The 24,500-nt window shown below is 39.3% G+C and overlaps 1 protein-coding gene across 1 annotated transcript in view; it reads right to left on the bottom strand.

Annotated features, from left to right (window-relative positions):
* The window catches only part of LOC126165269 (ADP-ribosylation factor-binding protein GGA2), a 117,868-nt gene that overhangs the window by 63,528 nt on the left and 29,840 nt on the right, over window positions 1-24,500 (bottom strand). The window contains exons 3-6 of the mRNA XM_049920305.1: window positions 16,731-16,964; window positions 16,311-16,514; window positions 10,352-10,751; window positions 10,052-10,213 (exon numbers count right to left, since the gene is read on the bottom strand). Coding sequence (XP_049776262.1) covers window positions 10,052-10,213; window positions 10,352-10,751; window positions 16,311-16,514; window positions 16,731-16,964 — 1,000 coding nt within the window. The remainder of the gene's footprint in view (window positions 1-10,051; window positions 10,214-10,351; window positions 10,752-16,310; window positions 16,515-16,730; window positions 16,965-24,500) is intronic.

The raw sequence follows: 24,500 nt of genomic DNA on the forward strand, positions 1-24,500 counted from the left end.
ACGATGAATGGCTGAATGGAAAAATGTTTTCACGTGGGAATGAGGATGCACTGAACTAGCAGGCACAAGTTGATCTGTATTATGGTTTTTCGAAAAATACCAAAGAAAGTCTGTTACTGTCAGTAGCAATACCAAGGTCCAAGTTATTAAGCTGACAACAGTTACTTTCTAATTCACAAATGGAGCTGATTTTTTTCATGAAGACTATTAAAAATTTCAAGCAAATGCCGAATTCCTCCCCGGGAACCACAATATATGATCAAAATATCGTCTACGTACCAAGCATATGACAAAATGGCCGTATCAGCAGCTGAAAAACTATTGAAGAATTTTTTTCTAGTGTATTAATGAAAATATCATCCAAGGTGCCAGCAAGAGGGTCACCCATTGCCTGGCCGTCATGCTGGTGGTAAATTTGCCATTGAAAACAAAGTAGTTACATTTCACTACCATTAATAGCAAACAAATTACGTCAGTGATTTGCTCATCAGAAATACCTTTTCATTAATTTGCTAGAAGAGAAATTCTTCAATCATTTTTCAGTGCTGATCTGGGGATTCTGTCTTATGCTCGATGCGTAGACGACATTTTGATATATACAGTGGTTCCTGAGGAGGATTTCAGCATATATTTGAAATTTTTAATAGTCTTCATGAAAAAATCAGCTTCCCTTGTAAATTAGAAAATGATGACTGTCAGCTTAATTACTTGGACCTTAGTATTGCTACTGACAACGACAGACTTACTTTTGCTATTTTTCGAAAAGCCACTAACACAGATAAAATTGTGCCCATTAGTTCAGTGCATCCTCATTCTTATGAGAAAGCATTTTTCCATTCAGCCATTCATCATGCTGTTTCTGTACCTTTGTCACCCGACAAGTTTCATGAAGAGATGAATATCAAAAATTATTGCAGTTAATAACGGCTATGATCCAATGTTAGTTGACAAGATCTTCAAAGTTAAAACTGATGCTAAAGTGACCACTTTAGGCAGTAGTGATGATTCTGGGAGTCACAAGTACCATGTTTCCTCGATTCCATTTTTAGGCCCTATTTTGTATAAAATTCATCATCTTCTGATAAAAAATATGGATTCAAAGTTACCTTTCCCATAAAAAATCTCATTCATAACCTCCCGTACACAGCTGTTCCTATAAACAGTTCGGGAGTATATAAAATCACTTGTAATACGTGTCCCGTTTGTTGTATAGGACAAACTGGAAGGTCCTTTAATGCCAGGTACAAGGAACATTTATTGTGAAAAAGAGGTGTTGTGGTTGGCAGGAGAGCCAACACCGTGTTACTAGAGGAAGCCGAAAGGCACGCGTTTTAGCTCACGCGGGCTGGCGTGAGGTCTGGAACAGGACAAGGAAATTAGAATTTAGAAAAAAACGGACGTAGCTGGTGGAATACTTAACTTTAATCCATTAATGGTGAACGTCGCTCTTGACGGTACATGATTCACAGTATCAATAGTAACTGGTAATGGCGCCTTGCTAGGTCGTAGCAAATGACGTAGCTGAAGGCTATGCTAACTATCGTCTCGGCAAATGAGAGCGTATTTTGTCAGTGAACCATCGCTAGCAAAGTCTGTTGTACAACTGGGGTGAGTGCTAGGAAGTCTCTCTAGACCTGCCGTGTGGCGGCACTCAGTCTGCAATCACTGATAGTAGCAACAGGCGGGTCCGACGTATACTAACGGACCGTGGCCGATTTAAGGGCTACCACCTAGTAAGTGTGGTGTCTGGCGGTGACACCACAAGAGGCACTTCCACTTTTGCTGATCACCTGGTTATTTTTGGGCACAAACTGAAAAGCATCGAAGAAATTTCCATTTTACATAGAGAAAAGAAAGGTCACAGGCTCGATGTACTCAAAGAGCTGGAGATTTTCAAGCATATTTCTAAGAACAATGGCCTCATCCTCAATGAACAGTTACAACTACGTAACAAAAAATTTTTCAGTGGTTTCAATCCACTGCTCACAGAATTTTGAATCCTTTATTTTTACTGCATTTTCCTGACTCTGGTTCCAAAATGCTATTTCCTTTGACACTCATAGACATGTGCTACTGAAGTTACCTTCATGAAAATTTTTTCTGGATTGTACACCTGTTTGAAAAAAAAAATTCTATATTATTCTGTCCTTTATGTAATAGTAATTTCTGTAAAGCCTAATAAATGGCTCTTATTTGTACTTCATCTGCTTGACTACTGTATATTTTCAATTATACATTAAGCTGTCTTCCTTTACATTTGTTTTTAAAATTAACTGGTTTTTTTTTCCCCAATTATTTCCGTTACAATATTTCAAACGGGCACATGTCACCGTCCGTGTGCGATGGGCGGCACAATTTATATTGTTTTCGTGGTGGCAATGTACGCCGCTGGGCTGGTAAGTCTGATGATGTTCCTAGTGAGGCACACGTGGCAAAGGCTGGAACATTTTACTTTATTTTTAGCTTGAGCTCAGCTGCTCTAAAATTGGACCACTCCCTTTTCACAACGTAATTTTTCATAAGTAACCTTCGTACCTCATGACAATTGACATCTTGGTTAATGTGTTTTTTGTCATACTAAATTTTCCATATATTTTTTTATAAGGTTTATCAAAATTTCATTCTGACGAAGACACTCTTAGTAGATGTCGAAACCGTTTTTTGCAACCGTTTGGCTGTATAATCCTATGTTGAAACTTGTATGTGGTTGCTGAGTAACAGCCATATTTAAAACTGTACAATAAAAGAGCTCTTCCAAGTGTCATTTACAAAAGACCTCTCATAAAATCTTTGATAGTGTATCTTTTACATCCTTCCCCCAAAAGTTGAGCTATGGTACTAATTATTATAAAAGATTTGTGTTTAACGTCCCATTGACAATGAGGTAATTGGCGACAGAGCACAAGCTTGGGCTGGGGAAGGGTTTGGGAGGAAATCGGTCATGACTTTCCAAAGAAACTATTCTGGCAATTTAGTGAAATCACGGACAACCTAAATCTGGATGGTCAGATGCAGGTTTGAACCGTCATCCTCCCAAATGTAAGTACAGTGTGCTAACCACTGCACCACCTCGCTTGATAAAAGATTTATCAAAGCTCTTTGACAGTATGATATGTTTTTCACTTTCCATACCCTTGCAACTGTATATCTCCAGTAACACTAGACATAAACACAGGTACACTTCAAACTTGTTAAGTCATCCATTCCAAAGTTCAGCACCTGGTTGCACACAATGAAGAACTAAACTTATACACTTTCTTCTTGCCTGAAACAGAGTTGAAGCAACATATGTCCTAAAGTCTGTGAGTCTCTCAAGATACAATGTGCTCAGAGCTGACAAGCTAAACAAGCATGGTTGCAGTGGTAGTACGTATGTCAGATCTCACATCAAAATTAAAGTTATAAAAATGTTGAATGTCAGAGATGAAATGTAAGCAGAATCCATATTCATGGAGCTACGCCTATGAGCCCACAGTACATAGCTGACACCATTTATAAACCACCAAAGAACTACACAATGTCATGCTTCCAGTCAGCATTACACGCATTTCAGTCTCAATAGTAAAACGTCATATAGTACACCATCATAATGGGGGACATGGACATGGGCTTAGTGAGAACCACCCATTCCCCACTTAAACTGGGGTATTATTTAGTTCTAACCACATGAGCATTCTGCCATCAGTAATCACATACAGAAATTATCATGAGTTTCTTCAAACCAATTACCATTTCCTTCTTGAAACAACAAGTATACTTGTTGAAACTGAAAATGGTGCCATTAAAAAACAGTTTTTGTTCACCGAAACTGTGATGGATACAATCACAATGAACAGACATTGTTTTATCTGTTGAAACCTTGCAATCTGTCTTCTGTCCTGTCCTCTGAAGTGTTAACATAACTGATGATTTGTGGGTGAAAGACAGTGGGAGGAAAAGTATATCATAAAACAGTCAATAAACAAATAAGAACTCACTGGACTGTTCACAGGGTCAGTTACATTGTTTATAACAATGGCAAAGAGTATGACACTTAAAACAATGCCTTAAGGGACATCTTTCTCTTGTATAAAATTCCTTAACAGTGTGTATAAGAATAACAGAAAGACAACCTTGTACTTTTCCGGTATCAGAGGGTACCCCTATAGGTACTTTCTGCATTGGAGGGATTCCTGTAGAGCTGCCTCCAGTGAAGTCAAATTATCTAGGGCACAATGATACTTCCTGAATCCACACTGGAGGTGGGTGACAAGTTTCTTCCTATGCAACATCCAAACGAGATGCATATTTTCAACTTAACTTGCAAGAGCACCACTATGGTCATTTCTCATGATGGTTCTACCATTTTCCAGTTTTTGGAGGAGTATTTGATAATGGATTCACTTCACAAATCCGTGTATAGCTCCTATGATGATATGCGGTTGAAAATACCAAGAAGGGTTTCTTTTGATCCTTTATAAGGCTGATACAAAATGCTATACATATAACATATTTACCTGACTATAAGACAACACCCTTCTTTTCATGGGGCTTCTTGAGAAAAATTTATTTTTAACATATTCTGATTAATCAAAATTTCACTGTTTTACTAACAAAGTGTCTCCCTAAAAAGTAAACTTTATACCTATTCCAAATTTATGACAGTTATTGAGTGTCTACATTCTGATAATATAAAAGGAAATAAATAAATGAAAGGAAATGGTTTACATTAATTTTCAGGCTGATCCTTTTCTACATTTATCACTTAATAAACCTATCATCTGTGGTATCATTTTTTAATCATCATCCTAATAGTACAGCTTGAAATTTATACCTTGTTGTCACTAATATCTGGCTGTTTTTTCTGAACATGTTGTGATTTCTGAGGTTCTGCTTACCATGGGACCCGAGAACACAGCTGTTTCCTTCCAAATGAATATCAGATTTTAATTTGATACTTACATGAGAATGTTGCAATGTTTCTTGCTTTCAAAATTATCATTTGCCTGCTGCTCTCTCATTGGCTGTATAGAACCAGCAGCTGTCACACCCCCTTTCGTTCCCATCGTAAGTCACGGTGAGCACTGACAACATTGCAGCACAAAACACTTGAGTACACCATTGGTCCCTACAGTCAATTAAATTCCGACCTCATATGGATTCAGACAACTGCAGTTTAAACATGGTAGATGTTTCTAAAATTCCACAGTATGTGCCTAGATACCCATGGTTGGCAACATAGTGTAATTGCTGCCCACTCACTACTCTCCTCCATACACTCATGTTCTCAACCAAGCTGTTATCACTTTTCCCCCTACAACCCTTCCATTGGTGCTGTTCTTGAGCAACTGTAAAACATGGACTGCAATACCTTCTGGGGAGCAAGTAATATGTTACAACAGTAACTAATACATAAATAAAAGATCCCAATCATGGTAAGTCATGTTCTCAAACTTTCACGCTCCCTGCAATCTGTTGAGGTCTGTTGGGACCATCTACAAGACAGGTCTTGACGATGTAATTTATTCTCATGAAAACAACTACAATCACTTTAAAATAATTTATTTCAATCTAGATCGATTTTTCTTCTTGTTTCATCTGAATGTCGCCATCATGTTCTAAACCTGATTAAAAGCTGGTAACATTTTAACCCAGTATTCTAATACGTGAACAGTGACCAAATTTTTCATTTGCAACCCATTTAATAAGTCATTACAGTCTCTTATAATCAAATCAAATATTGATCTGCATTCAGAATCAAGTAATATTTATTGAAGAGCATTTCTGCTTTTGAATGTAACCTTTATTTAAAAAGCAGCATTAATATTTCTACACAGTATCTGAACTTGTACGAGAACTTTTATTGCAAAACAGTTCAAATACAACAAGAGTTTGTAAGACAATTGAATTTAGCACTAGTTCCTCCTGCGTCTCACAAAATTGTCAAATTTTAAGCAGAGCAGTTAACTGTTTAGCAACCATTTCATAGATTCTCGCATACCCCTTGCACTGGCACCATGTGAGTAAAATGTCACGGGATTATTCGAGCAATGCCAATACTGTTTCAAGTGCTTCAGCGAATCAGGAAATCTTGAGCCTGTTCAAACATGCAAATCATTTGCCCAGATGTCCTTCCAAATTCTTCAAAATAAATCTGCACATAACCAAGCTTCAACTGTAAATGTAAGATGACCACTATATACTCTACAAACAACATAAAAATGTTAAACCTCGGCAGCAATAGTTTGATCTGCAAATATAAGATGACCATGTATTTTTCGAATGATGAATTTGGACACAAAGCCTCATCTTATAATTAGATAAATATGGTACATTAGTGTCTGATCAAGGTGCAGTATTGTTAGCAGCAGACAAGGCATTTCCAGATCTCAACTTTTCAGAATGATATTTTCATCACACATCATATATGAAGATATTCCGCCATGCATGGATGATAACAATTATAACCTGTAAGCTGGTGGTGCATGAGACAGGTGAAGTGTGGCATGTGCTAAGAATAACTCTATCAAGTATCTTTTATAAAAGAAATTTCATGAAGTCTTTGACAGTGTTCTAGGCTACTTTTACAGAATGTTTTATAAAAGTTGCTGTGTGACTCTTTTTTAACAGATTTCACAAAGCTCTTTGACTTTGTAGCATGTCAATAGTTTTCAAGCCTGTCTTCTGCAAACACTTGCATAAAGGCTCCCTTTGTACTAGGAATCTGAACTCATCTTATATATGTTCTCCATTCTTTTCCATTCCAGCGAATCACAGAAACTATCAATCATTGAAAGTTTTCTTTTCCTACTCCTCTTTGTGTTGGAGATGTGCAGTAGATGATAAAATAAAGAGCTGGAATGCACCATAGGGACATTAATAACCTACCACTGCCTTCACATTGGAAAGTGACTCTGCATTGTAATTTGATGGTTTTAAATTGATTTTCTTTGGCGATGCTCAGCCTCTCTTTATTTGGAGGTAGTGGTGTTTTTTATGGACAAGAACACTGACTTTTTAGCTTCTTAATATTCAAATATTTTTATTTGTACAGATTTCAGAGCATTTGAAGGTTCACAGGAAGTTCTGCTCTCTCACATGCAACTACCTGTGCCTGTGTCCAATGTTGATGCGAGTGTGGGTTGAGGCTTTGCTCTTGGCGATGGATTTTTTAGGATTTTCTGGAATGTATGTTGTGAATGCTGCCAATTGCTTTTGCTTTGTAAGCTTTTTTACTCATCCATAAAGTAATCTCCTCATAATTTTCAATTCCTGATTTTTTCCTTCTTCAGGATAAGCGCACATGAAGAATTGTGAGTGTTTGCTGGACATGTGCAGATTCATTTGCTTACGCCCAGGTAGAACCCTGCTTGCCTGGGTAAGCCTCATACAGCTGAGGCGTGGCAGCTAGCCCAAAAGTTGCCAAATATAATTGTGTTCACATAAGATTATGGTAAGACGGGTGATGCATAGAGGCAAGAAGCAATGTACCACATGACATCATTCTGCCACTTCAACCCATAGTATGCACTTTGGCATGCACTTAGAACAGTTAGGATTGATTTTAATGTTAATTTAGTTATGCTGATGTTATTTAGCCACTATAGTTTTCATTTTGAGTGGCATAAAGCACACAAACCAAGAATTACTTAAAGAAGTGAGTCATAGTTTTTCAAGTATATAAATTATACTCGGGAAAGTGAGGAGGAGGAACAGTGGCCCAGTGCAGCACTCACCCTAGCATTGTGTGTGTGTGTGTGTGTGTGTGTGTGTGTGTGTGTGTGTGTGTCTGTTCGGGGGGGGGGGGGGGGTTGCTTATGCACACACCCCTACAGTAACTATTTTGCCTCAATTGCCATTCACCTCACTAGCACCTAATTAAAAACATATATGTTTGTACCAGCCTCATGATCTGTACAGAATAATCCAAGGCTCCTGCTCTCTAAGAGACACCACATTTGACTGTCACATCCTACAGTGGTTGCCAAAACATGCCCTGACATTACAGTAACAGGACTAGCTGAGCTGACCACCCAACAGCTCTGGAACCCCAGGACCGCCTGGTCCCAACCCGGCTGTTAGAGACTTGGCCCCTTAATATTTGCATACTACATTGTCTTTTAATTTAACTTTCCTCTTCTACTTCCTACAGATATCTCCTACAGCCTGTCCATGTGACTTTTCTATGAGGTTTCAAATTACACTACTTTTTTCTACTTCTGGATGGTGCTTATACACTCTTCTGCACAATTCTGATATTCTCCAACTTTCTGCAAAATGACAACATCAAGAAGGAGTTGTGCGACATAAACGAAAGTTGATAGGCTTGTTTGCATCTGAAATATGATGTCTATTCAAATTTCACACGTGATGCTAATAGCACCACTAAGAGGATGCAAATCAGGTTGGCTTTAAATACACACTATAACAGTCATAAGTGTTTGTTACTTTTGGGATTTGGACATGGTGAGTTAATGTTAATCGAGAATGCTTTTAAGACCACAAAGATGCCACTGTCCACACCTCACAGAGTTTGAACAAGGTCGTGTATAATAGGGATACAAAAAGCTGGGTGTTCTTTCTGCAGTATTGCAGAAAGACTTGACAGTAATGTAGACTTTGTATACAACTGCTGGCAGTGGGAGTCAATAGAATGTACGGTCACAAGAAGGCCTGGTCCAGAAAGCCATGTGGCACTACCAAGAGGGAAGACAATCATGTTCAGAATGTAGTTCAGGTGCTTCATACTGCATTGCAGCAGCAATCTGAGCAGCAGTTAGTGACACTACGTACTTTTACAAATCAGTAACTTCAAGGACCACTCCGAGCCAAACACACTATGGCACACCTTCCATTGACCCCAAAGCACAGACATCTGCAACTTCACTGGTGGCAAGTAAGAGCCCATTGGAGGGTGAGGTGGGGGCCTGTTGTGTTTTCTGATGAAAGCTGCTTCAGCCTCAGTCCCAGTGATGGCTATGTGTTGGTTAGGGGGAGGCCAGTTCAAGGCCTGCAAACAACCTGTCTGCGTGCTACACACACTGGGCCTCAGCGTGGAGGAATGGTCTGCAGTGCGATTTTGTATGACAGTTGGAGCACTCTTGTGGTTTTTCCACACACTGTGACTACAAAATTATACATCAGTCTGGGGATTCGACTTCTTGTGCTGCCATTGATTAACAGAATTCCAAGGGGTGTTTTCCACCATGATAATGAACACCCACTGATAACTCCAGCATCATCCACAAGCAGGATTAACAATCCCTGTATTGACCAACACATGCAACAGGCACACCATCCCACAAACTGACAACTGACACCCAGCACTTGTACAACACAATGCATGCAAGTTTGCATGCCTGCATTCAACATTCGGGCAGTTACATTGGTTTTTAATATTTCAGCATTTTAGATTTGCAATGGTTTATCTCGCATTTACATTAACCTATGATCTTGCAATGTTAGTCATTTAAATATGTTGCCTATACAAATGTGTTTCTGAAATTTCATTACTCTAAATTAATTACTTTTGATGTTGTGATTTTTTTCCGTCAGTGTATAATGCCCAGTGTCCTCCAATATCTATCTCTTCTTTCAACTTAATAACTAACACAGTGCATAGGCCTCACATTTGGAAGAATAGTGGTTTGTATCCCCATCCAATAATGCTGATGTCGCAAATGTCAGGATCATCTCTTTGAGAAGTACACAACCAGCGTTTTTCATTCATCCTTCCAAATCAAATAAATATATTGCTTTGTTTCTTTCATGATCTACTTCTCTAAAACAAAATGTTAACTATAAATTCTACGAAATAGGTGATGGCTAGTTGAGTTCTCCTAAATTTCATTATTACATAAAGCAATGACAATCCACTTATCAACAATCAACACAGTGTGGCTTACAAGAAAACTCTAAGTTTTAATTATCTCTGCCATGAATAATAAAGCCAGTATTTGGCAACAATAGATTTGTCTGTTACATTTTGGAACACATTGTTATTATTTTAAACATTATGTTCACTAACATGGATAAAAAAGTAAATCTAAGATAGTACTAAATGAATACCTACTTTTATGCGTCTGCTGTTGGAGTGTGACAGGCTGCAGAACAGGAAGAGGTTTAGGTGCAATATCTGCACCACCAAATATATCTCCGAGTACTTCTATGTTTGATTGTGTAACTGATGCGTTTGGCGTATTTGCAGACTGTTTTGGAGGCTCTACATCAAGACCTAACAATAGAGAATATAACATTAATTGTGGTTCACCAATTAAATATATCCTTTTTGGTAAGGCAATTCATATTTCTAATTTGTGATGCGCTTTACTGGGACCTTAAGACTTGCAATTACAAGACATTAAAGTGTTACCCAAATCAGCAAGTTGTTTGCCAAGAAGTTCCGTTGGTACTGGTGGGAGCTTTTCTTCACTTGGTGTGCTGAGATCCAGCAAAGACGTACTTTTGGTTTCAGGCAGTTCACCTTGAACAATTATGGCATTGTATTTGTCAGACACATGACCCAGAGCATCACTTGCTTGAAGTACTTTGTTGAGAAGATGTTCATTGTTGTGTATCTCTGTTGCAAAGCGAAATAAGTTTGTTCGTAGATTATTACAGCTTTGATGCAACTCCTTGATAAGTTCAAGTTCCTCTTCTGAAGTCTCGCCAGGCTTGTAAGAGTCCAGCATTTCTGATAGTAATCTAACACTGCTGTGTACAGACTCTATTTCATTATTACAACGGGTGGTCATTTCAAGTCTTCTTTCATCCTGGAACAATAAATACACTAACACTACCATATACATTCTGAAAATCACAACATTAAACTGTTAACAACAGAATTATGAAAGATTAGTATAGCCTAAACAGAACAAAATGTTACAATACTGTTAAGTTTGAAGTGTAGCGTATCACTTCCGGTTGCAATATCCATCCCTCAAAAGTGATTATTTCAGTGCCTGTAACATTATTTTCCACTGTTCTATAAAAACAATGATAGTACTACATTTCAAAATTTGTTATCACTGGTATCACTAATGATAAAATGACAGCAATATCTAGTTCAAAATAGAAGAAAAGAAAGTCCTTAATAATGTTCTGTGGAAATCGACACCTTTAATAAAGGAACACAATTTCAACCGGACTAATTCACAATGAAGATAGGTAAGTCAAATTAATTCCAGCAACCACATTGTGCAATTACATACAAATACCATAGATGCAAGTCTGAATGAGGCTATGAGGACCATCACTGGCACTGGCAGATAAATTCCCATTCAGTAGTGCCCTGTTCCTCCAGATCTCAGGAGAAAAATGATGAAGGGGCAAATTCTAAAAAATACGAAGTCCCAAAAGAACTCACTTTTCAGAATCCACCAGCTATACACGTGAAGTTTTTATCTTCGGATCACATACGTTTTCGATGTCACTGAGAAATGGGACAAAAGCTGGAACCAACATCCACTTCAGAATGCCCATTTAAATCAAAACGCAACAGATAAGGCTGCATGGTTTGATGTCCCCCCATCATGAAAGGTCAAGATTCATCATGTCTGAACAAGAGCATGAGTATGGTGCTACATCTTGAAGAAGGGAAATACCTGTGAAAAGTGCTGCATTTGACTCTTGTGAGCAGATAACTGCCCCGTACATGCTTTGAAAGATGGCCTAAAAGACTTGCATACTAAGTGTTGTGATCTGGCTGTCAGATTTTATTATTACCCTAGGGGACATCACTCAAATACCATGCAACACCGCCTTTACCCTTTATAACACCAACAATTTGGTGGTGAAAGGAGTCCTCAAGTCTTCCCAGGTATGCCTTATCCAGATGAAGATTGATTGATTCAGCAGTCCAGTCAAGCCAAGCATTCGCCAAAATGGAAACATATGCGCACCAGCCCTGTGAAGTTGGCTGTTATCTAATAAAATGGAAGTGCCCACAGCTTACTCATTATGAAGATGCAGAAGAAAGGGCAACACCCAATTTATGAGAATGCTGAAATGAATAGCCTAGTTCATTTTCACAGTAACATGAATGAGTGTGTCCAAGTCATTATACATCCCCAACCTCCAGGTAGAGTTACACCCTCCACATAGTAAGGGTATAATGCCCCTCTGGGCAATCAGCACACTCAAAGCTTTCATAATTTAAAGAGAGGCAAAACTGCTACATGTCAGACCACACTGGCACTCCAAAGTGACCAGCATGCTCTTTTAATGGGTGGGGGGAGACCAATTTTTTGTGCAATGAACTTATATTGCATATATACAGGGTGAGGCATTTAAATAGTGTCATGGCCATTTTCCATTTTGCTACAAAACAAAGGGGAAAATCGAAAATGTTTTCATACAAAATTTGCAGTAGGCATAAGGGAACCTAAGTGAGTTACTGAACTCATCCTCAAAATGACATTTCAGAGTTTTATCAGGGCAAATTACTTTTTTTAAAAAAATGGGATGGTATATTTTCTTCTACGGAAATGGTAAAGGTATTTAATTTTGAGTATAAAAGTTTTAGTACATTTAACTAGGGGTGATAGGTGATATGACATTGAACAAATATGAGATCAAATGGTTTTCACGCACTTTGATTTTCTATCTCTATTTTTATTTTGTTATTGTTATACAATGAAGGGAATTCTTTTTTTGATGTAAGTAGGTTTGTTGTTCTTTTACTTGTATTCCCATAACGATACTCATTTGTTTACAGGTTTGTCGGCATTGGTACAAGCTTATCCAGAGCCAAGGTGAATCTCTTAAGAACATTACCTACTATTCTCAATGAGATCCACCTTGTTTTGTAATCATGGATGTTTGATGCACAATTAATGATAGAATCGATATGATTTACATTATGGTGAAGCTCATAAGAATGCTGGAGCAACTTGAGACTTATACAGAGAATGATATCCTGAAAGGAGACAATCATCTGCAAGAAAGTTTCAATGACTTGCCAACTTATTCACCAAACTGAGAGGTGTTACGCAAAAAAACACAGTCGACAAAGAACTGCAACTGATAAAAATTTGGAAGTCACTGTATTAGCTGCAACTGCCACTAATCCTCAAGTAAGTTCCCGTCAACTGAAATGTGATTTGGGAATTTCTCAAAGGAGTGTTCTTCGAATACTTAAGTGTAATAAATTCCGTCCATATCACATTAGTCCAGAAGCATGTTTAATTTTGCCAAAGGGTTGTAGTACAATGTGAACATAGTACATTTTCAAACATTTTATTTTCTGATGAGGCAACATTCGCAAATGTTGGCCAAGTGAACCAACATAATATGCATTGTTGGTCAGAGGAAAATCCACGATAGTTATGTGAAGCTGAGCATTACAGGTAGTGGAGCATGAATGTTTGATGTAGAATTCTAGGATTACATATCAATAGACCATACTTCACTGAAGGTAAACTGAATGGCTGCAGATATAGAAAGTTTTTGGACAAAGAACTTCCAGCATTGCTGTACCCCTTACGGAACAGGGTGCCATGCGGTATCAACACGGCGGTTGTCCATCTCATTACTCAGCTGTTGTCCATCTCATTACCCAGCTACAGCTCAAGAAATACTAAACAGCGATTATCATGATCGACGGATAGGATGCTGAGAGCCTGCCCATAGGCCACTGGATACGTTAAGGACAAACTTTATCACGAAATGCCAGTCACACCTGAAAATGTACATCAAAAGGAATGTCCACACTGGAATCAATAAAGAAATGTCTTGAAGCACGTTTTCAGAAATGCATCGACGTTAATGGTCGTAACTTTGAGCATCTGTGAAACTGAAATTGTTTCTAATGTGAAAATGAATTATGGTTATGCAGTGTAAAAGTACTGTATGTATATTATGTAAATTGATGCCAGTAAAGTCAAAATGTATGAAAACCATTTGCTGTCTTATTTGTCAAATATCACATCACCTATAACTACAAAACAACAAATGTAGTACAACTTTTATACTAAAAATTTAATGTCCTTCCTATTTCTGTAGAAGAAAATACACAATCACATTTAAAGTAAGTAATGTGACCCTGAAAAAAATGTTGAGAAAGGAATTTTAACAGTCACTCTCTTATCCCCCCCTTATGAATACTGCAAATTTTGTATGTAAACATTTCCAATTTTCCCCTTTGTTTCAAGAGCAACACGGTTATGGCACTATAAATGCTGGAGGAGGAGAAGGAAGAGGAAGGGGAGAAAGAGGAGATTAGTGTTTAACACCCCATTTACAACAAGGTCATTACTGGCAGAGCACAAGTTCAGATTAAGGAAGGATGCAGAAAGAAAGCAGCTGTGTCCTTCAAAGGAACCGTCCCAGCATTTGCCGTAAGCGATTTAGGGAAATCGTGGAAAACCTAAATCAGGATGGTCAGATGCAAGTTTGAACCATTATCTTCCCGAATGCGAGTCCAAGTGCTAACCATGGCGCTACCCTGCTCAGAGTGCCCACCCCACATATATGTGTATGTTCTGTAATGCCATATGCAAGAAATAATGAAGGTGTAACTTAAAGGAAAAATAAGAAAAGAGTAAATCAATAATTCTACCAGCAAACACAAGAAAAGAATAAATCACTAACACTAACTCGGAATTGAAGGTACAAAGACAATGCATGTATAAGCATCCCACTACCATTAACGAAAATATAGCCTTACCGTAAACCACAATATATACTTATGTTCCATATGTACTTGTAGGAGTCATGTAGAATTATGTTTTGGTATACATGTCTGCCTAATCCACAATGTATTTAACAACACAAGAATGGAAATTTCATGACAGAAACAGCAAACTAAAATTAGGAACAATACTTACTCAACAGCAGATAATAGCTGGATGGCACAAAAATACAAATAACTGTTCTGAAAATCACACCTGCATTTGAGCTTTCAGCTTATTTCTAGTCTAAGCACACATTATCATGTTCAACTCAGCACTGACAAGGTCACTGACATTCAGGACTGGTTGCCACTGCCCTCAGTATCAACTAGCAGCACAAAAATGATTATGAACTCTGGTAACAAGGCAATAAACACAAAACTGATGGGTGGAGCACAAGGAGAAAAAAGGGGGAGGGAAAAAATAATTTGCCCAGCTATTACAGAAATTTACTACGCCATTTTTTACCATAACACCAGCAAATGTCTCAACACATTGCCTGGCCAACAACCAGTACTTGCCTTATCAGGCACGCCTTGAAAATCTCAAACATATCTTTAATGTGTTTTGTCTATATATCCCTGTATTGGAGACAAGGCATATTCTATGCAAAATCTTACCCTTATCCCTCTAAGTAGTTTTCTGTCACACACCAACCTTAGCTATACTCTCATCTATCCATAAGCCATCTGTGCTCCACACACAATTCCCAGTAGGTGACCTAGCTGCAAGTTTTGTCAAATACCCATCCACCATCTCCTATTGCACCTCAGTAACAGACACTTAATATGCTACAAAACAGAGGGCCATGGCCATTTAATGTGCTACAAATGAAAGGGGCACATATGACAGCTCCACATTATAACTTTATACTGTAATAAATGTGCAGTGTTCTATGTGAGTATGACAGCTAATCCACTGCCTCCTCCCATAAGTGACCACAACTTAAATGTGTCTAGCAGCAAACTCCAGCACAGCAATGGTGAACATGACAACACCAATTACTTCAACAGCTATTTCAATGCCTGTGCTATGTCCATCCTGCCCCAAAGTAACAGCTCCTCTAAAATGTGTAGCTGAAAACTGTTGTTCGACCATACCCTTCATTCCAACAATCTCCCTGGCATAAATCTCAAGCAGTCTCCATCTCCTACATCCTATTTCCAAAAGCCTGCCCACATCCTTTTTCAAGCCATACCACATTTTTCATCTCTTTTCCAGTCCATCAACAGGGTCAATACAGCAAAGGGCTGGGTGTTTGGGATTCTGGGTGAATGATTGCAAGTGTGTGTACTCAAACTAGAAAAAAGAGTTAATGCCCTAAATGTCACTATTAAATATATATACACACCACTGCAAGTACCTTGAATTGACCATGTATGATTTTTTTCCTCCTGGTTTACTGGTTTGAATATTTACCAGCCCACAATGCATGGTGGACTTAGATGTTCATCATAAATTGAATAGTTTTATTCATTATTGTTCTCAAAGAGTGAGCTGCTGATAGGTGTTTCCTGTTATGCCAAGAAAGGCTGACATCTCTAAACTTAGCTCCACATAATATCTCAGAAAAGTCAACCATGTGCCACATGTCAATTATCAGTAGGTGACTCGTTGACTAACCACAATTAACTAATAACAACCAAAAATGAGATCATTTACCTCTTTCACCATGTTTTTGATAAGTCTGTTAGCTGCCTGCAAATCATCAGGGTTCTTGCTCTGCAGCAACCTTTGCAATAGTCGTGACTGTTCATCATCATCAAAAATAGACTTTTTTGTTCTTGGTAGTGGTGGTGGTGGTGCTGGAGCTGGTGTCGGACTTACTGCACTGTCAGTTTGGTAAATAGGAAGAGGAGGATCTTCCTAAAAATTAAATGATTTTCTTCAGAATAATCCATCTTAACGTTTATTTAGGAAGAAATGACACAAAGAGTATCAGAACAGCTGATTAACAAAAATAACATGCATTTAAATACACACAGTACTGTATATATAAAAAATGTTGTAACTCATGAAAATTTTAATTTTATGTTGTATTATATGATCACTTCCTTACTTACACATTACTGGGAAGATTACCTTTATCACACCTTGTTTCTTCAGCATTTCATAAGCTTCACGGATTTTTGTCTCATGGGGAAACTCTTTTGTCCACATATACATTAGCTGCAGCACTCTCTTCTTCACTACGGGAGATGTGTGAGCCCCAAGATACTTTGGGGATACTAATTTAATCATTTCATTCAGGAATCTGAACTTCCCAACTTCCGCTTGAAATGTTGGTCCACTATGCCTCATACACGTATCTACAACCTGGAACACATTTAAAGACTCTTACTGTATTGCAGCACACAAGTCTTTTCCACTATTATCATGCACAAAAAACCCTACATGTACAGAGGACTACATGTGTTTTTTTTTAAATTTACAATGCAGTTTCAATTTATTTCATTCTTCTTAAAATAAAAATGTATGTTTCAGATGCTGCAAAAACAATATTTCATTGGCATCAACTAACACTGTGCCTTAAAAATAGTGTTTACTCTAAAGTACAAAAGTATCCTGGAAATGGAAGCAGTTCATTTAAGGTTTTAATAAATGTGCAACAACATGATGTATCATTATGCAGATACTTTAATGAGACAGGTTAAATAGGAAGTGGTTTGAATCATGGTTGCATAGGACACTGGTGAAGACTGGACCTGAACTACACTCCTGGAAATTGAAATAAGAACACCGTGAATTCATTGTCCCAGGAAGGGGAAACTTTATTGACACATTCCTGGGGTCAGATACATCACATGATCACACTGACAGAACCACAGGCACATAGACACAGGCAACAGAGCATGCACAATGTCGGCACTAGTACAGCGTATATCCACCTTTCGCAGCAATGCAGGCTGCTATTCTCCCATGGAGACGATCGTAGAGATGCTGGATGTAGTCCTGTGGAACGGCTTGCCATGCCATTTCCACCTGGCGCCTCAGTTGGACCAGCGTTCATGCTGGACGTGCAGACCGCGTGAGACGACGCTTCATCCAGTCCCAAACATGCTCAATGGGGGACAGATCCGGAGATCTTGCTGGCCAGGGTAGTTGACTTACACCTTCTAGAGCACGTTGGGTGGCACGGGATACATGCGGACGTGCATTGTCCTGTTGGAACAGCAAGTTCCCTTGCCGGTCTAGGAATGGTAGAACGATGGGTTCGATGACGGTTTGGATGTACCGTGCACTATTCAGTGTCCCCTCGACGATCACCAGTGGTGTACGGCCAGTGTAGGAGATCACTCCCCACACCATGATGCCGGGTGTTGGCCCTGTGTGCCTCGGTCGTATGCAGTCCTGATTGTGGCGCTCACCTGCACGGCGCCAAACACGCATACGACCATCATTGGCACCAAGGCAGAAGCGACTCTCATCGCTGAAGACGACACGTCTCCATTCGTCCCTCCATTCACGCCTGTCGCGACACCACTGGAGGCGGGCTGCACGATGTTGGGGCGTGAGCGGAAGACGGCCTAACGGTGTGCGGGACCGTAGCCCAGCTTCATGGAGACGGTTGCGAATGGTCCTCGCCGATACCCCAGGAGCAACAGTGTCCCTAATTTTCTGGGAAGTGGCGGTGCGGTCCCCTACGGCACTGCGTAGGATCCTACGGTCTTGGCGTGCATCCGTGCGTCGCTGCGGTCCGGTCCCAGGTCGACGGGCACGTGCACCTTCCGCCGACCACTGGCGACAACATCGATGTACTGTGGAGACGTCACGCCCCACGTGTTGAGCAATTCGGCGGTACGTCCACCCGGCCTCCCGCATGCCCACTATACGCCCTCGCTCAAAGTCCGTCAACTGCACATACGGTTCACGTCCACGCTGTCGCGGCATGCTACCAGTGTTAAAGACTGCGATGGAGCTCCGTATGCCACGGCAAACTGGCTGACACTGACGGCGGCGGTGCACAAATGCTGCGCAGCTAACGCCATTCGACGGCCAACACCGCGGTTCCTGGTGCGTCCGCTGTGCCGTGCGTGTGATCATTGCTTGTACAGCCCTCTCGCTGTGTCCGGAGCAAGTATGGTGGGTCTGACACACCGGTGTCAATGTGTTCTTTTTTCCATTTCCAGGAGTGTACAATGTTTATGACACTGCCAAAGCAGCAAAAAACTGTATTGTAGCCGTTGCTAAATACTTCGTGCACTCCAATCTAGTTTGTGCTGTGTAATGTTCATTGTTTTCTTTTACTGTGAAATGAGTGAAGAGAGTAATCCTGGTTCATGATGGGGTCTGAATATGACCTTCGCGATACCAAACCTGATCAGTGATCCCTGTGACTGTTATATGTCAGTTCAGCCTTCACAGAAGTACAAATCACAGACATAGGCTGCCAGCCCTGTGAGAGGGAGGTGAGACTGGTCCCCCCTTCCGCTCCTCTTCCCTCAGGTGGTCTAAATATTCAATTGTTTACATTTGCAGTGGACAGATATGTTAGAGTGGCTGCAACCTATCTGCATATGTATACATTGCATACAAAACCTCTTTTTAACGATTTTCTCTAAACATTTAATGACCGAACTTGGAACATCTAGGCCAATATGATTGGCATTCAATAGCCAAGGAGATGAACCTCAATCTTTCAGAACAAGTGACAGGCAGCTTTTTTAAAAGCTGAACATGCGGTATGAAAAGGAGAAAAGAAGATCAAATATGATACCATAAATTAGGTAGAACAAATTATCACTCTGAATTCCAGGTTATGAGATGCAAGTGGTCTCCAGAATGTATATGAGATGTAAATCAAACTGTAGGTAGGAATGGAAGCTAAATAAAACAAAAAAAGCATTTTTTAAATAAATAAATAGAAAACAAAACATATAAAGTTCCTTAGTAAGACAGAAACAGAAGTAAATAACAGAGGGACATTATCAGTGGTCGAAAAGGGAAGAAAGAATTGAACGTGCTAAAAATTGAAAGTGTGAATTGAAAGTGCTAAGAATTGAAAGTGCTTGATGAGAAGGAAACAGAGCACAGGAACTCTGTTAACTGTCATGTAGGCCTACAGCAAATTAAAGAGAGAGTTTCTGAATGTTGGTGATACAAATTAAAGTTGCTAATGGAGCATTAAGATATCTATTTCAGACAGTTTAGAACAAAAGAGTTTTGTATGTTAGCAATCTGTGATGGAGTTTCATAATTGTTATGACAGCCAACTCGAGTACACATTGCACATAAGCAATTAAATGAAATCAGTACTTTAACAAACAATTCTTCCATTACTTATATAAATACTATTGCTGCAGAAGCACTGTGTTAGGCAATACCAGTTCATTTCATGGGGCAAGGGCTTTTTTAATGGTTATAAATCTCATCATACAAAACACAATGCCAGGATTTTCGTCCCAGAGCCCCAATATTATGACAAATTACAGTAGAGACTATAAGATAGCTACTTTAGTATGGCATACTGAAGGTTTCCAATCAGCTGACCGAAGCCTGGTAGCAACCTGTTAAGGCCTTTTGCACCACAATATATGACTTTTTTGAAAAATAGACAGAGATGAATGGTCCACATGGAAATTACTTTTTCTTTCAGTACTGTGGTTGTGAATTCCACAGTTCATACTACTGTCATTCTTACTATCCAGCAGTAATACAAATATAGAAAAACTGCACTGGAAAGTGGAACAGAACTGAGGCTTCTGAAGACAGCTCGTTATCAGATTTATATAATATTCTTACTATACACTTCTGTAGAAAAACTACTTTTTGAACTTACTGCTTTGCTCCAGAAGGTGATGCCATAGGACAGCATCTACTGCAAATATGTAAAGTATGCTAACAATCTTATCCACAGATCAATGCAATGAGCTAAATTTTTAAATGGAAAGAAGGTGGAAATGGGCCTACTCAGTTTGTCATCTTCCAAAGTACCTAGGAATTTTACACATAATGTGCCACTCACTGCGTGCCCATTGACCTCTATTTCTGATACCTTAAAGTCATTTTTATTTGTTAGGAATGGCATAATATGAGGCTTTGTAAGATAAAAAGTTAAGCTGTTTACAATGAACAAGCTGTAAACCAGCTGCATCTTTCTCCAGGCTGAGGCCCATGCAAATGCATTTTGTTACTTCATCCACATACTTGTATAACCTGCAAACGTAACAGTATTTGAAAAGACCTTCAAAATCTTTGGCAAATCAAGTACTGTCTCCAGTTAACAGTTGGTCAGGTAAGATGTTCAAAATGTCTACTGTTGGTAGCAAAGGCCTTGTCAAGTTCACAGAAAAAGCTAACAGTTGCCTAGTTCTACAAACTAGCGCATGATATTGCATATTACTTTGACCGCAGAGAATTCTCTGTGCAGGCCAAACCAAGCAGTGGCTAGAACGTTATTCCCAGAAAAGTGGTTCAATATTGCCATAACCTACCTTCTCAAAAAGCTTAGGAAGATGGAATATAGGTCTACAAACTGAGGTCATTGTTATCTTCACTTCTATAAATAGGTGTTACTATTGTATAGTTCAATCATTCAGGAACTACAACTTTGCTCATCAACTGATTTCAAAAGTAACTCAATGGCACACAACCAAGTCGGCACAAGATTTCAGTACTCTGCTTAATACACCATCATGTCTGGAAGAGTTACTGTTTTTTAAGTTTTTGTTAATCTTACTCTCATACCTGAGCTGGTGAAAGTGATGTCTATTGCTAAATGTTCTATGTTCTGCAGTATTAAATTAATGAGTTAACTGGTTTTCGGCTTATAACGCCATCATCACACTTTAACTGACTTTCGTCACCCAAGAAGTTACTGTGTTTGTAAACGACATTAGGAAAGATGTTACTCATATAGACTGAGGCACAAACACACAATAAATCTCTTTTTTCACAGTGCGGTCATAATGCAGTTTAAAAGGCAAAACATTGTAAAATAAATAAATATAATATAAAGGGAGTAAACAGGAAAAATAGACACTATACTTTAAACTCATGCCTATATAACATTTTATATTAAATAAACAAACCAAATAAATAAAGTAAAGTTAGTACTTGACAGGACTACTTCAAGAGGTGTTACACATGGAAAGTAATACAGAAACCAATTAAAAGAAAGAATTAACAATTGTAACAACTCAATATGTGAAGTACACAGGCAATCACAATAAAATAAAAAGAAATGATTACAGACAGAAAATGGAGGAATAGCAAGGAACAGCCAGTGTGCAAAAGTAATGGAAAACAGAGGATTACGAGAAGTTTGGAAGAGGGGAAGTCGTTTAAGATTAAATAAGGACTGTGGGCTAGATGCTCATTGATTTCATAGGCTTCCAACAGACTGAGTTTCCAGCCTTTGTATGCTAAATTAAGGACATGGGACCATGGCTGGTAGTTGTGGTCTTCACTCGGTACATATTCAGCACATGTGGTCATAATTCTGCAACCTCCAGCTGCATTTGTGTGGAAATCCGCATGTTTGTGTGTTAGTGGGAGTTGTGAACAAGAAGGTATTACTGTGCCTGCAGATTGGCAACAAATCCATCAACTTCCTAGATTTCATCACTGACATCAGTACACAGACACATTGTTTCAAAATTTATAGGATAACTTAGGGTGTCCATTCGTCTCGTTTTTCCCGGGACAGTCCCGTTTTTTTACCAAAATGTCCCGCTGTCCTGAAAGTTTTTTGGGGACGCTCAAATGTCCCGTGTTTTTATGATTCCGCTTGGCTAGAGTATTTTACGCTACTGGTTGTTTGACTTGCTATTAACTATGCAATTATTTACGCTAGGAAGCATGTGATGACTTTCAGCATACTCCAAACATGTACCGAACTGTCAAAAATCGCAAGTAATTTTAAGTGCACTATGGGTTACAAATAACAACGAAGATTCTTCTCTTCTAAATCAATCCACTGAATCCGTCCTTTCGGTCCAGAGATACTCTATACCACTGATACTTGCTCTCTGGCTTTCGTCATCACACTGTTAATGTTTTGCACTGTGCAGTCACTGTTTCATTGTGCCAAAACGAAAGTGTAATTTTAACAGCAATATAAAAAACCAGTTTCCTTTTATCACTGGTAGTGGAGAAACTATAGAATGTACGTTGTGCAGATCAAAATTTGCTATTAGTCATGGTGGAAGGTCTGACACTGTGAATCACATCGCACGAGTGATCAAATAAAAAGAGCAAATAAATGCTTGAGTGACTACTATGTAAACTTAAAATCAGTAACAGAAACTGATAGGCAGTTGGCAGCACAAGAAGCTACATTTGCATACCACAGTGCAATGCATAACCATAGCTTTAAGTCAATGGACTGTACTACAGCAGTTGTTAAAAAACTTTACAATCCTAAATTCACATGTGGACACACAAAATGTAATGCAATCATTTCAAATGTTATTGCACCATATGCAGCTCAGCAGGTTTCAAATGAACTGAAAAGTGCTCGATTCATTTCTGTAATGATTGATACATCGAATCATCTGGATTTGAAGTTGGTTCCTCTCCTTATCAACTATTTTAACCCTGAAAATGGCATCATGGTGAAAGTGCTTGAATTGGTTAATTTAGCTGGAGAAACTTCAGATTTACTTCAGAATTATGTGCTGGAGGTTTTAAAGAAATATGATCTTGAGGGAAAGGTAATTGCAGTTTCACAAACTGGCTCAGATTGCCTACCCATCGACTGCCAATTGATTGTAAACAAAATCTGCCAGCATTTCCACATATACAGGGTGTTACAAAATGATACGGCCAAACTTTCAGGAAACATTCCTCACACATAAATAAAGAAAAGATGTTATGTGGACATGTGTCCAGAAACGCTTAATTCCCATGTTAGAGTTCATTTTAGTTTCGTCAGTATGTACTGTACTTCCTCGATTCACCGCCAGTTGGCCCAATTGAAAGAAGGTAATGGTGACGTCGGTGCTTGGGTTGACATGCGACTCATTGCTCTACAGTACTAGCATCGAGCACATCAGTACGTAGCATCAACAGGTTAGTGTTCATCACGAACGTGGTTTTGCAGTCAGTGCAATGTTTACAAATGCGGAGTTGGCAGATGCCCATTTGATGTATGGATTAGCACATCGCAATAGCCATGGCGCGGTACGTTTGTATCGAGACAGATTTCCAGAATGAAGGTGTCCTGACAGGAATATGTTCGAAGCAATTGATCGGCGTCTTAGGGAGCACGGAACATTCCAGCCTATGACTCGCGACTGGGCAAAACCTAGAACGACGAGGACACCTGCAATGGACGAGGCAATTCTTAGAGCAGTTGACGATAACCCTAATGTCAGCGTCAGAGGAGTTGCTGCTGTACAAGGTAATGTTGACCATGTCACTGTATGGAGAGTGCTACGGGAGAACCAGTTGCGTGTGCAGGCACTATCAGCAGCTGATTGGCTCCACGGGTACACTTCTGCGAATGGTTCATCCAACAATGTGTCAATCCTCATTTCAGTGCAAATGTTCTCTTTACGGATGAGGCTTCATTCCAATGTGATCAAATTGTAAATTTTCACAATCAACATGTGTGGGCTGACGAGAATCCGCACGCAATTGTGCAATCACATCATCAACACAGATTTTCTGTGAACATTTGGGCAGGCATTGTTGGTGAGGTCTTGATTGGGCTCCATGTTCTTCCACCTATGCTCAATGGAGCACGTTGTCATGATTTCATACGGGATACTCTACCTGTGCTGCTAGAACATGTCCCTTTACAAGTACGACACAACATGTGGTTCACGCACGATGGAGCTCCTGCACATTTCAGTCGAAGTGTTCGTATGCTTCTCAACAACAGATTCGGTGACCGATGGATTGGTGGAG

The sequence above is a fragment of the Schistocerca cancellata genome, chromosome 1 (genome assembly GCF_023864275.1).
Source record: "Schistocerca cancellata isolate TAMUIC-IGC-003103 chromosome 1, iqSchCanc2.1, whole genome shotgun sequence".
Classification (NCBI taxonomy): Eukaryota; Metazoa; Arthropoda; class Insecta; order Orthoptera; family Acrididae; genus Schistocerca; species Schistocerca cancellata.